Raw genomic sequence first — 13,901 nt, 5'->3', positions numbered from 1 at the left:
ATATATATATATATATATATATATATAATTTACTAATATAAAGGAAAGTCGTTTATAATTTTGGGTAAATAATGGATTTTATGTAATATTCATGCGATGACCCGGAAATGAAAACAGTCATAAACGGGCCAACTTTGGGGCTTTTTGGAGGAAAGAAATATATAAACTAAAGTGAAAGAGAACCTTTGACTTCTTCATTTTGAGTGCTATATATATATATATATATATATATATATATATATATATATATATATATATATATATATATATATATATATATATAGGGACGGATCTTCTTTGGGGCCAAGTGGGGCTGTGGCCCCCCCTGTTTTTTTGTCATAATTAGTCCTCAAATATTAAAATTTTTACATATTATGCCCAAAAGCTATAAAATTTGGCTTTGACCCCCCCGCTCTCCAATTTTCATATATATATATATATATATATATATATATATATATATATATATATATATATATATATATAGGGACGGATCTTCTTTGGGGCCAGGTGGGGCTGTGCCCCCCCCCCCCCTGTTTTTTTGTTATAATTAGTCCTCAAGTATTAAAATTTTTACATATTATGCCCAAAAGCTATAAAATTTGGCTTTGACCCCCCCGCTCTCCAATTTTCATACTTATTATACTTTCGGCCCCCCAAAGAAAAAATTCAAGCTCCGTCACTATATATATATATATATATATATATATATATATATATATATATATATATATTATAAACACAGAGAGAGAGAGAGAGAGAGAGAGAGAGAGAATGTGTATGTGTATGTGTGCGTGCGCGCTTTGAGAACTTAAATATTTGTGAGAACTCGATAACTCTTAATCTGGCTAACATTTTTTGAAACCAACACCACCATTAGACTCCTAGAGTTACATCTAAATCTAAACCAGATCCAGACTTCGAACCTTTATGTGTTTATGAATGTGCATGCATGCACATTTAAAAAAAATTGTGCTTTTTGGTGCTTTCAAATCTTTTTTATCCCAAATCTGGCTTATACGTAGCTCTAGGAGTCCAATGGTGGTTTTAGTTTTGAAAAATGTTAAGCGAATTAAAAGTTCTCAAATTTTTGCAAATCTTCAAAAAATTTCAATAACTTAACCGGGTTTGTGTTTGTGTGTGTGTGTGTGTATATATATATATATATATATATATATATATATATATATATATATATATATATATATATATATATATATATATTTGTGTGTATGTGTGTGTTTACGTAAAAGTTCAACAAGGAACCATTTAAAACCATAGAACCAATTTCATCCATATAATTTATCACTTATGGGGTGTATGCAATAATAACAAAAAACCAACTTTTGTTTTTGGTTTTTTTTTATTTTTATAACTAATCTTTTATCGAAAAAACTAAATACACCATTCATAATTTTATTCTTTTCTTATAGATATCCATATTTATATACAAAAAAAAATTTTAAATATATTCACTTTGTTTTGTTTGTTTTTTTAATATTTAGACAAACTTTTATTGAAAAAATAAAATAACTATATCAAAATTCATGGTTTTTTATACTCTTTATATAGACATTTATATTGATTTATACAAAAGAATTTATTTCAAAATTTTAGCCTAGATTTATGTTGTGAATGTATAGTTCACATTTACAGTCTGATTAATAGTAAGTTAAATTCATATTGTAGATACTAAAAACTGAATTGTATACAACTCAGATTCACAATCTAAATAATAATAAGTTAGATCGCATTGTAAATAATTGTAAATCCAATTCACAATGTGAATTGTAGAAATTGAATTTTATATATATATATATATATATATATATATATATATATATATATATATATATATATATATATATATATGTATGTGTATATATATATATTAGATTCACAATATGAATAATAGCAGTTAGATTCGTATATTGAATGCTTAAAAGTGAATTATATATTGTTTACATTCACAGTGAATCTCATGAGATCAAGGTGATATATATATATATATATATATATATATATATATATATATATATATATATATATATATATATATATATGTATATTACAAAAAAATGATGAATTTTGCTATATATTTGGTTTTTTATTCGATAAAAAACAAACCTAGATATTAAAAAATACAACAAAACAGAGTTGGTTTTTTTCAGAAAAAAAAAATGTCTTTTATATATAAATATGGATGACAACCAAAAATGGATTAAAAAATTATGAATTTAATATATTCAGGATTTATTTTGATAAAAAAAATTATAATTTCATTTAGAGGTAAATCAAATAGAATATGTCCTCAAAAATGTTAATTAGTAGTTGAAATTGTTGGTGAAGTTCAAACACACAATATAAGAGGATGATGATGGTAATATTATAAATTTTGAAAAGTTATGTTATAATTGTGATTTTTAGTATATGAATAAAAGACAAAATTTGATAATTCTATTACCATTAGCTAAAAGACAAAGAGTAAATTAAAGGTAAGGTCTAACTAAACCAGTTCAGTACTATGACCCTGATTCTGTTTATCTGTTCATTTCCCGACTCTGTTAAGGAGGATCGCTAACCCAATTCTTGAAGGAACTGACCTAAGCATAGCTCTCTCAAATAAAAATGTTCATGTGGTTTTAAAAAAAAATATATATATATATATATATATATATATATATATGATAGGTATCAGGATATTTTGGATAGCATTACACCGGTCTTTGGTCCATGTGGTTTTAAAAAAAATGATATGATAGGTTTCAGAATATTTTGGATAGCATTACACCGGTCTTTGTAGTTTCAAAATCAAGCACAATTAGTTTTTTTTTGCTAACTCTGTTAAAAATAGAGGTTAAATACTTGTTAAATAGCCTATTTACCCTTTCTTTATTTCTTTTATTATTTATTTCGGAAACTTTAAACACACTCCCTCCTCTTCACCCTCACCACCAATATCCCAACTGTTAGCATCAACAACATCGATCACCCTCCTCCCCCATCATTGACAGTCCCCCTATGTTCTATCATATCAGCGTCTCTATCGTATCAAAAACTTTCCCCAAGTCTTCATCGCCAAGATTTCCTGTCACCATGGCCCCACCCTAACCAGTCAATGCTCCATCCTTACTCATTATATATGATGTGAAGCTGAACATTCCTCATCAATTCGTTCATGTCAATTTGGTGTCTTTTGGAGTAATATATGTTATTTTCTTCTAGGGTTTGTTTAATGATTTTTTTTCTTAAATGGTGTAATGGAGATAACAGTGCAGAATAGCTCCAAAAGACGAAAGACATTAATGTATGATGGTCAAAGATTTTTTTATTAGCTAGTAGCCTGTATTGGGAGACAGGACTAGAGGCGTGATGTTAAGTAACTTGAAATTTGAGGACTTCGTGCTTTTTATAGATGTGATGCTCTGCACTAGTATTCTTGGTTTTGGTGGAGGCATTGACGACTAATTTGAACCAAGTAGTATAGTAATTTTGTTGGATAATTTAGATATGGTATCAATTAGTGAAAGATAACAAATGAGTTAGGCGCAGGATTGGTTTCTTATTTATTACAATTGTTGTTTTTTTCTTTTATCTCATCATTGTAACTTTCAGAACACGAACCATTGTTGTATTTTTCTTTTTCATCTGAACATTAAAAAATGGCCACCAACATGTTGAAAGAATGACACTCTTGGTACGGAGGTTGAAGAAGCGTATATTAAAAAACAATTAAAAAAACAAAATCTCATTAACATTTTGGGTAGAAGTCATAATAGTAGTAGGTTTTTTGAAATTTTCGCATATAAAAAACATATTTTTAAGAGTAAATTACGGTCATTGTGGTTTAGTCAGATAGATTATGTCCGGTTTCTTGCACTATTTTTCCTTTATCTTTTTTTTTTTTTTATTCATGTATTATTTCACATAAATAATTAAATTATAATACAAATAAAACCAATTTCATCGTCTCGCCTAGACCTCATCTCTATCATGTGAGCATCATCATTGACACCATCGACATTATTTCCATCCCACTAGAAGAACCAAAGCATAAAATCGATCCTAAGCCGTCAATAGATGTCATATCCTCATTGTCTATGAGTCAAAATTGTCATTTGATTCAGATTTTCCCTCAGATAAGAGATTGTTTCGTAAAGGCAAAGTATGGTTGCAATGGAGAATGGTTTGTGAGAATGTGGACGACTCTAATTTACAAGTTCTTTTGCAAAATCAATTGTTTTAGTTTGATCATGGAGGACTCAAGTTTATAGGGTTTCTTTTACAAAAACTCCAAGATTCTATCTCAAAGCATAAATTTGATTCCATTGATAAGGATGCACGATGGATTCTAGTTCTATCAAACCCGAATGATGATTTCCCAAAATCTCTCAGATGAAATAGGTTTTGTTTGTATTCTAATTTAACTAATTATGTGAAATAATACATGTAAAATAACATAAGGGCAAAATAGTCAAGTTAGAAAAGTTGAACTGGCCAACGGTTGGATTTAAGGGACCACAGACCAACAATGCAAGTTTAGAAACCACATAGACATAATCTATCAATTTTTCAAAGATTGGAGTAAACATGCGAATCCGACTAAACCACAAGGACCATTTCTGCAATTTACTCTTTTTTTTAATGTTACTGATATATAACACAAAATGCCCATTTGGTGTAACTTCTTTTTCAGTTTTGGTCCAATGGTAGATTTGCCACTTTTTGAACTTTTAAACTAGATTCAAAATTGGCAATCACAACTTCAAACACATTTTCAAGTTTCAAAAACTCTTAAAAAAGCTATTTAACCATTAACCTTAATTTTCTCTAGAAAAAATAAGCAATTCTGATTTAAACAATTTGGAATTTTTTTTTTATGCCTTCTCTTTGACACTAACAATATATTACCGATTAATTTCTTAACTCTGTGAAGTCATTCAGCTGGCAGTTGTAGCAACTCTCGTATACCTTGTGAAACCTACAGTAACCAAAACAAGTATCATTCAACAGTTAACTTTTTTGGTGCAAATATTTCAGCTGGAATGGCATAATTGTAATTATAGAAAACTTACCATCTTAATTTGAGCTTTGATTTGTGCAATGAGACGAGTGTATTCCTCAATTTGCCTAAAATTGCAATACATTAGAGAATATATAAAACACAAAATTCAATTTTCTTTTTTTTTTTAAAAATAAATAAATACCTAGCAAACTTTTCTTCTCTAGCAGGGATGATCTTTAAAGCCTCAGACCAAGTGAGCTCTACATGAAATCCAAGGCCAACATCTACAAATATGTGGCGTGTATCAGGTCTGCATACATCAACAGTTTTTAGCATAAACTTGTAGTAAAAACTTCTAATTCTATCAACTAAAAACAGATTTAATAAGTTGTGGAATACGTACACATCAGCTTGTGCGTATACTTCAGACCCAAGATTGACCATTGACCTGAGACTTGTTACACTATTCTTTTCAAGACTCTCCAAATTTCTTCTAAGATCTGAGCTACAAGTAAATGGTGTCAAGTGAAACCTCACAAATTAGATAAATCACGTTTTTGTGCAATGATTTTAGAGAAAGTAAATTCAGTTGTTTTAGAAGCAAGAAAGTGAAGGATACAAGACTTTCTGTTGCTCAAAAACTTTGTCCCTGTAATATCAATAGAAATCAAACTAGGGTTTATCATACTAACTCCTGAATGTGTGTATTATTAAAAAGGCTTGAAATACCTTTCACCAATGGCTCGAACAAGGTCAGGTTTTAGGCGCCTATCAACAAATTCCTCAAATCTTTGTATTTTTTCTTCTGTGAGTCTATCTTTATCCATTTAGCTTCTAACCAAATTAAGATATGGAAAAAAAAAAAAAAAAATCAAGTTATCTATAGGTGTGAATAATCCAAATTACAACTTGGGGAGCCTGATCCTTTATTACTTTTATGAGTTTGATCAAAAGAGGATTTCATTTGGGCATTTCATCAAATGGTTCATATGCAAGTAAAGTAGAAACATGTTGAAAAAAAAAACTCTTCTACTGATAAACTACAATGGACTTGAAATTAGATAAAGAAAGGGAAATTTTGAAGGGAAAGAAGCCAGAGCTGATAAACTACCATCGACTTTTTCATACAAATATTTAAACCATGGTCGACTTTAGGGGTTGCAATAGCTGTAAATGTACTAAAAGGTCAACTTTCATCATAAAAAAGTTCCATGGTTCATGTAAATGTACTGTAAAACATTATTTCCACTAATCCCCAACATCAAATTAACAAAACCACAAAGATGATAAAGATTTTGAAATCAAAGCATCACGGGCTGTTTGGAAATCAGTATAAAGACTCCATGGAAAAATCAGCATAAATATTACAGGGGCGGTTTGGAAATCGACTTCCAAGATGGTTCCATGGAAATCGATTCGGAGATGAAGAAGAAAAGCTTCATTCACAGATGGTTCCATGGAAAACGTCCATTCAAAGATGGTTCCAAGGAAATCGATTTCAAAGCTGGAAAAGAAAAGCTTACCGGCGGCGCTGGCGGAGGAAAGCACTGGAGTGGCGGAGGAAGGCACTGGAGTGGCCGAAGGTGGAGTTCGTTCAAGGGGTTTGATGATGGAGATGTGTTTTCTTGAGTTGCTGCGAGAAGATAAAAATGGAAGCGGTGGGTTGCAAGGGTAAATAAGGAAAAGGGATAATTAATTAAATTGGTAATATATTTTTCGATAGTCACTACGTTACTCCCTTCAACTTTTTAAACTGGACACATTCAATCCTTATGACCGCTTACTCCAGGTTAACCGGGAAAAATGACTTAATAGGGTAATATATTTCTTATTTTATACACATTTAATCCTTAATATTTTTATGCACATTTAGTCCTTAATATTTTTGTAAACATTTAGTCCTTAATATTTTTTTATTTCAAAATAAGTCATTTTTGTTTTTGTAAACATTCAATACTTATGAATATTTTATTTAGGTTTTTCTCACGATAGCTTACGTGGAACAATCATTGATGAAGTGTATAGGGTTGTTGATGTTTATGTGTAATATCTCATTTTCACAACAAAAATTTTAAATTAGGTAAAACTCCCTAATGGTAAAACTCCCTAATTGTAAATCCATTATTAAGAAAAAACGTTTATTTCAAAATATATTTATCGAAAATCGGAGTAATATAAGAAACGTGGAATCGTCAGTATTGTTAATGAGTGTGTACAATCATGTATTGCCTTTCTATAATCAACGATAGAACCTGAAAACATAAAAAACTGGGAAAGCACAAAGTTTAGTGAGTTTGTAGCACCTAGTTCCCGGTACGTATTTCTTGTAATTAATAATTCTAAATTCATGCATTTTTGCCTTGGACTCAGCGAGTTGAAGGACCGACTCGCTGAGTAGGAGCGGGATGAGACACGAAGTCTGAGCCTGGGACCCAGCGAGTCGGTTCCCCGACTCGGCGAGTAGGCCCTGTTGGGCAAAAACCCTAACCCGAGTGTTGGCACCCTATTTAAGCACACTAACTCGGCCTCCCTTGTCCCTAACACTTCCAGAGAGCTGTAGTGAGAGACCCTAGCCCCCATATTGTTCTTGTGAGTGATTTTTACTTGGTGAAGGAAGTTTGGAGCTTAGAAGAAGAAGGAGGAGATTGAAGAGTGCAAGGAAGGGAGTAGATCCGAAATCTACACTGTGAAAAGCTTCCATTCAGGTAGAAAAGTTCATACCTTGATCACTAGTTCATTAGATACCATTTTTGTCCCAAATTGGTGGTTTTCAATCCCTAAAACACCAAACTCCATGTGTTTGTGCTTAATGATCCGAAAGGACTTTAGATCTAGACCTTGTGGACGTATTAGAAGCATAAAGTTTTTGTGGATGAAGTGATTGAGGTCCCCATTAAGTGTATGACCTCATAAAAAGCTTGGATTTGCCTTTTGAAGCTTGTAGGGTCATGCATGCACGCAAAGTTTGCAACTTTACGTGATTTAAAATAAATAAATAAATAAAAAACAAATAAATAAAAAGTTTATTACAAGTTCGATTATTTTGCAAAATTAATTGTCAAAACCATATCTACCAATTGATTAAAATACCAAAAATTAAAAACCAACCAAATGCACCTGCATTTAGTTTTCAATTTATTAAGAAACATATATGCATATACAATAAAACCAAATACAAGTGACAATATAACACTTACATTAGTTTTCAAGTTATTCTATCATGGTCAAATTACTAATATGCATTAAGACATTAGGTCAAGTTTTTAACAGGATCATTGCCCCATATGACCCTGATTGGTATGTTTATTTTATTTTTTTATTTTTTCTTTAAACTAAGAGACTTCATAAAAAAAATTGCAACTGTATTAATGTCTACTAAGTTTTTTTTTATATATATAAAAAATAGCATCTATTGCAAGATATACTTGAGAGGAGGTCTTGGTGTGATGATTTTGCAAAAAAAAAAAAAAAAAAAAAAAAAAAAAAAAAAAAAAAAGTATTATGTTTATTATTATACCAAATTAATTATTTACATAAACCTTGATGTTATGATTTTAGAAATTTTCAGCTTCTACATTCAAACAACAAAGATATTCAGGATATTTCCGGATTAGCCCCTACTGTCCTATCAGAAAACTTTTACGGATTCCTCGTTAAATGGCATTGTGGACTTTTGGCTTTTGCATTGTTTTGGTATAACTCTATTTAATTAATAGAAACGAGAAGTGAAAGTGAAACCATTGATGGAGGAACTCGCGGGTGGAGCAGGCGGAGGAGAAAATGAGCGATCTTCTATGCTGTAAGCCTGTAACAAAAACGTACATGTTACCCTTCCTAATTTACAGTTTTGGTCCCTGTGGTTGGCATGTTCCGCACTTTTAGTCCAAGTTTTGAAAATTTGACATTGTTAGTACTCATGGTTACCAAATCTTTGCAAGATTGATCCCTGGTCCATGTTAAGAGACTATCTTACCCTCTTAACTTCTTTTTTTCTTTTTCAAAACTTGGACTAAAATTGGTAAACAATGTCAACCACAAGACCAAAACTGCAATTTACTCTAAAAGAATTAAATAAACAATTAAAAATAAATGTCTCTTATCGGTTCAAGATGAAATTAGTTTTTAGCGGTTTGGATCGGTTCTTGACCAAAACCAGATGGTTTTGATCAGTTCTCAAATAGCCAATTTTTTTTGGAACTAACCGAAACGATAAAGCCATCTGTTTCGGTTCAACTGGTCCGGTTTTCAAAACCTCGGTTTAATGTTGTTTAACTAGGTAAACTATTTTAATTGCTTAAAAATTATAATTAAGCTAAACTTTCAATATGAAACGATATAAGTTACTTTTACTTTGTTAAGAAAAATATATTTGTGACGTTTTATAGTTGTTTGGCTGGTAAATTAAAGGTTAATGTCATAATTGTTAGGTGATCATCATATTTTTTATGACATTAATCCTTATGCACCCATTAAACGAATTATATGAGGTCATCATCAAATTTTTTAATAGAAGTAATAGCAACTTACTTTTCAATAACATTTTTTTTGTTATAAATGTATTTTGAATGGTAGAAAACTATAAATGATTTGTTACCCATTTTATATATTACCGCATAGCAAATATATTTGTGTTCCTTGCTAAAGTGATCTCATTTTAAGTTTTTACATACTATTCTTTAACCCGTTTATTACTCGTTATTTCAAAAGTTTGGTTTTAACTCCAATATATCCTTGTCGTAGAGTACTCCACCTTTTTTTTTCCGAGAACATCCCAATGAGATTTATTTCAACACTTATTACTATTCAAAAAGGTTATTAAATGGTTTTTACTACACAAATTTCAAATACCCACGACAATTCTTCTACCAAACGGCCTATAACCTAACAGTATCAGGATTTGTTGAAAAGATACCCCTCAACCAACTGCTTTAGGATTTGAGGTTCAAGACTGACCTAAGTCATATATTACTTGACTTCTTCTAGATCAACCATCGAATCATTTCTTCAACGTGAAATGCACACCACACATGTCTACAAGGTTCATTAATAAAAAGAAGTTTAATTAATATGCATCCACATTTATAAAATGTTACTAAAATCACACATAATAATTAGTCATCATACTTACAAGCTTCAACTTCCAACTATGGTTAGGTCGTATAATTTGGTTATGTGTTGAATCTGTGACTATGACCAACCTTTGGCCCATATAGGAACCGAGTAAATCAAGGTCCCAAAACCAAATGATACAATCATAGTTATGAATGCATACACATACGCTTTCCAAGGATCCACACTCTCTCTCATTGCTCCAAATTCAGCAATGAAAGTTGAAACTGTACTCAAACAACCACATAACCCAAACTGTATCCCTGTTGCCACAATACCAAAATGTTCATCCTTCACCTATATATTTATCAATGTCAAAAAAAAAAAAAAAAAAAAAAAAAAACACATATGTTTTAACAACCATAACACCATTCAAAACATACAAAGAAGAAAAAGAAGAAGAAGATTTACAGATTTCTTCAATGTTGCAAAGGTTGCCATGATGCAGGAGGCTGATACATTTGCAATCAATGTCCCAAAAGGCATCCATTTCATGATGTTTTTTCTTCCTAATCCTTTTCCATTGAATTTTGCTAAATAGAATCTGATCCATACACCGATTGGTCCAACTATACACCCTAACCATAAATGACTTGTACTTTTGTCACTCTCAAAATCCCTTTTCAATAATGCTATACTCACCCCCCATAACAACCCAAGTAATGTAATCATTAAAACTATCAGTATACTTTCACTTATAATGTTGTTCTTTAATTCAAACCCACATTTGGAATTTAGATTTGTTTTGTTAAAGACCCATTTCACACCCTTTGCTGTTTCCACCCCGAATATGAATGAATATGCAACAAGAAACAAGCCTGAAAAGATTAAGCAATTAAGCAAAAGCATGAATGAAAGAAGCAAAGCTTGGATTTATGTAAAATGTGGAATTACCTAAAAGAAATCCAAGAAAAGAGAAAACCCATTGACCATTGACACTAAGCTCAAGCATTTTCTGATTCCAACCACTGAATGTGGTCAGACTCCCTAAGTAACCTGTGGTCAACCCAACTGCCAGCTCAGGGGAGAATTTGGAGATATCTCCTTTGAAAACAACACCAAACCAACCCATCAAGAAAGAACCAATCTTCAATTATATGACAAAAAAAAATTATAAGATGATATATATAATTTGTTAGAAAGTATGATATGTCATTATTATGAGAGTGAAAGAAAGAAAGAATGATACCATATTGGGAGGAAGGTCTACATACATATAGCTATTGTCACTTGTAGCACCTACCACTTGAGGACCAAATAGTTTTTCTAGTAGGTACCTTGTCAATACCTTCATTTTAAAAAAAAAAAAAAAAAGTTTATATTAATGATTGGAAAAAGATGGTTTAGAGGTTATTACTTATTACATTACCCCAAGAATGCCAAGTACAGCTAGATGAACACGAGATGAAATATATGTCATGAACCATGGAAGCTCTTTTTTACAATCCTACATATGAACAATATGAACAAGTGTAAATGTTATAAAACATGGACTTTGTTATAGAGTATAGACTTATAGTTATAATCAAAGAGTCAATGATATGATATGATATAAAGAAACTTACTTGATTCTGGCCTTTGTCATGTAATATTGCATCTGGTGAAGAGGGAGATGGAGTTGGGAGGTGTGAATGTGATTCTTTAAAAGAATGTTGTTGAATAGGAAGTACAAGATTTTCTTCAAAAGGGAACACAGGTCTTCCACTTTCATTTCCACTATGTCTTTTACTATGAAGTGCTCTATCTCCAATATCTCCTGCTTCTGAAACTGATAGTTGATCACTGTCATCATTAGCTCCTGATTGGTTGAAATTCAAAGACTGCCTCCTGAATGAAGAATTTGTACTGCTGATTCGACTAAAAGATCCACTTCTTCGTGGATCACAGTCATTGTGACCATAATCCATTAGCCTTTTGAAACCTTTTTCCTACTTCAACAGCTTTAAAACAAATGCAGATTAAATTAGGAGTCATATATGATAGTTATACATGTATTAAAACAAGAACAAGTTAACTACTCCACTTATAAAAAACAACAAGAACAAGGTTTCATAACAAGTGATGTCACCTGCTGAATTATTTAAAGTCTTAAGTATTAAATAATCATAAACTAGAAAAAGAAGATATATTATATAATACCATAGTTAAAATTAAAAGAGCCATCAACTTATTTACAGACCAAAAATGTTTCATGCAAATGAAAACTAAATAAGTGTTTCAAAACATCATTAAGTGGAAAAAGGTTATGTTAGGTTAGTGGTCAACCATCATGATCAAGTTCCATACACATGAATAACAACTAGAAAAAGGTATTTGTTGTCCAATGAAAGAGAAAAAAAGACCAATCAATCAAATCCAAATTCGTAACACAAAAAGTTACTCTTAATCATAAGTCATAACCTCCAAAATGAAGGATCATGGAAGGATCTGAATTAGTAAAATTCGTAAAAACACTAATATGGGGGTTTTTTTAGGGGAAAAAGTTCTGAGATTGCATCATAAAGCAAAACTTTTCAGTTACCTTTTGGGAATAATTAATTCACTAATTAAACAAGAAATGGATCTGTTAGTGCGTTTATATGTCAAGGATTAAGAATTACTAGTATATAATAATATCATAACGAATCTAACTACGATAACAGAACTGAAAACGAAAAATCGCAAACATAGAAACTACAAAATGCGACAGCTTGAGAGAGAGGGTGTAAACATTGACCTGAAAGAAGATGATAGACGAAATCTGATCGGGCGTTGAACGGCGACGGATTATGAGAATCGAACGGCGGCGGCGGAAGTGATGCCGTGGATTAGTGATTTGTTTGAGTAATAATCTTTATTTGGTCTCTCATGGATCGCTGACCAGACGTATCTTTTCTGCTGGAGTTTTGTCTTTGTTCCACATGAATCATGCGGTTCTCGTTCGCTTTACACATAGAAAAAGAAAAGTTTGGAAAGCGGCATTATGACATGGACTTATCTCTGTAACCAGAAGCTACAAACGGAGCTCTGTAAAATTTGGTTCGGAGTCTCGGACCGATGAATTGGGGACGGCCAGCGTCGACTCCCAACTCCCAACAGTGAAATTTTAAATCAAGAGAGGGTGATTTCTTTATTCTTACAAGAGTCGATTAATTTTTATAAAATTTCGTTTTTTTAAACTGTATTAAAGAAAAAATAATTTTTTTTTTAATTTTATAATTTTTTCTTAAATTCCTGTATAAATGTTTTTGTGAATTTTGTTTAAAATTTTGATTTTTTTTAAATATTTTCTTTTTTAAATTACTTTGTATAAAGTTGTGTTTTAAAACTATCTTTTATAAACTAGGTTATTATTTTCTTAAATTCATAAATTATAAGTTTTTTTTAAAACCGTAAAAAATATAAAAACACATTGAAAACAAATAATACTAGTAAAGGTTAATGTTATTATAATCAAACCAATTATTATTTTTGGTTATAAATGGTCATTGAAGTTTTTTTTTTTCATTGTGGCTCCTTAAACGTTTAAATTACGGATTAAACAGGGGAATATCCTAAAAATGAATGGGTTATCCGGTTGCTTAGATGAGCTGACGTCCACATGACATTTTGATCAATTGAAGTGATCTACATGGTGCTGACATGATGTCCATGAAGATTTTTTGTTAAAAGTTTTTTTTTTAATTTTTAAAATTTTTAAAATCTTTCTCTCTCACACACCTAATATAGGCTGGAGCTTGTTTCACCATCTCCACAAGATCCCCATCATTACATATACTAAAGGCAAAATGAAGCTTAATTATGTAAA

General features: G+C 31.0%; 2 protein-coding genes across 5 annotated transcripts; both read right to left on the bottom strand.

Annotated features, from left to right (window-relative positions):
* Positions 1-4,651: 4,651 nt before the first annotated feature.
* LOC145034666 (Prefoldin chaperone subunit family protein) lies at positions 4,652-6,687 on the bottom strand. 2 transcript variants are annotated; one of them, XM_078983138.1, is made up of 7 exons: positions 6,529-6,687; positions 5,735-5,839; positions 5,625-5,654; positions 5,409-5,510; positions 5,208-5,315; positions 5,076-5,130; positions 4,652-4,981 (listed from the first exon to the last, which is right to left on the bottom strand). In XM_078983138.1, the coding sequence occupies exons 2-7, from the start codon at positions 5,830-5,832 to the stop codon at positions 4,937-4,939; spliced, it is 438 nt and encodes a 145-aa protein (XP_078839264.1). In that variant the 5' UTR covers positions 5,833-5,839; positions 6,529-6,687; the 3' UTR covers positions 4,652-4,936. The 2 variants fall into 2 exon arrangements, with proteins under 2 accessions (XP_078839264.1, XP_078839265.1); XM_078983139.1 differs by lacking the exon at positions 5,625-5,654.
* A 1,803-nt stretch (positions 6,688-8,490) lies between these two features.
* LOC145034665 (camphor resistance CrcB family protein) lies at positions 8,491-13,189 on the bottom strand. 3 transcript variants are annotated; one of them, XM_078983135.1, is made up of 9 exons: positions 12,831-13,187; positions 11,680-12,054; positions 11,484-11,561; positions 11,304-11,402; positions 11,009-11,201; positions 10,526-10,932; positions 10,134-10,411; positions 9,959-10,036; positions 8,491-8,810 (listed from the first exon to the last, which is right to left on the bottom strand). In XM_078983135.1, the coding sequence occupies exons 2-7, from the start codon at positions 12,019-12,021 to the stop codon at positions 10,193-10,195; spliced, it is 1,338 nt and encodes a 445-aa protein (XP_078839261.1). In that variant the 5' UTR covers positions 12,022-12,054; positions 12,831-13,187; the 3' UTR covers positions 8,491-8,810; positions 9,959-10,036; positions 10,134-10,192. The 3 variants fall into 3 exon arrangements, with proteins under 3 accessions (XP_078839261.1, XP_078839260.1, XP_078839262.1); XM_078983134.1 differs by lacking the exon at positions 8,491-8,810 and having other exon boundaries at positions 9,786-10,036; XM_078983136.1 differs by lacking the exons at positions 8,491-8,810; positions 9,959-10,036 and having other exon boundaries at positions 10,209-10,377; positions 12,831-13,189.
* Positions 13,190-13,901: the final 712 nt, after the last annotated feature.

Source organism: Lactuca saligna, chromosome 3 (genome assembly GCF_052625555.1).
Source record: "Lactuca saligna cultivar CGN05327 chromosome 3, ASM5262555v1, whole genome shotgun sequence".
NCBI lineage: Eukaryota > Viridiplantae > Streptophyta > Magnoliopsida > Asterales > Asteraceae > Lactuca > Lactuca saligna.
Note: the sequence above shows the minus strand (reverse complement) of the source record. Positions and strands in the feature narration are given on the sequence as shown.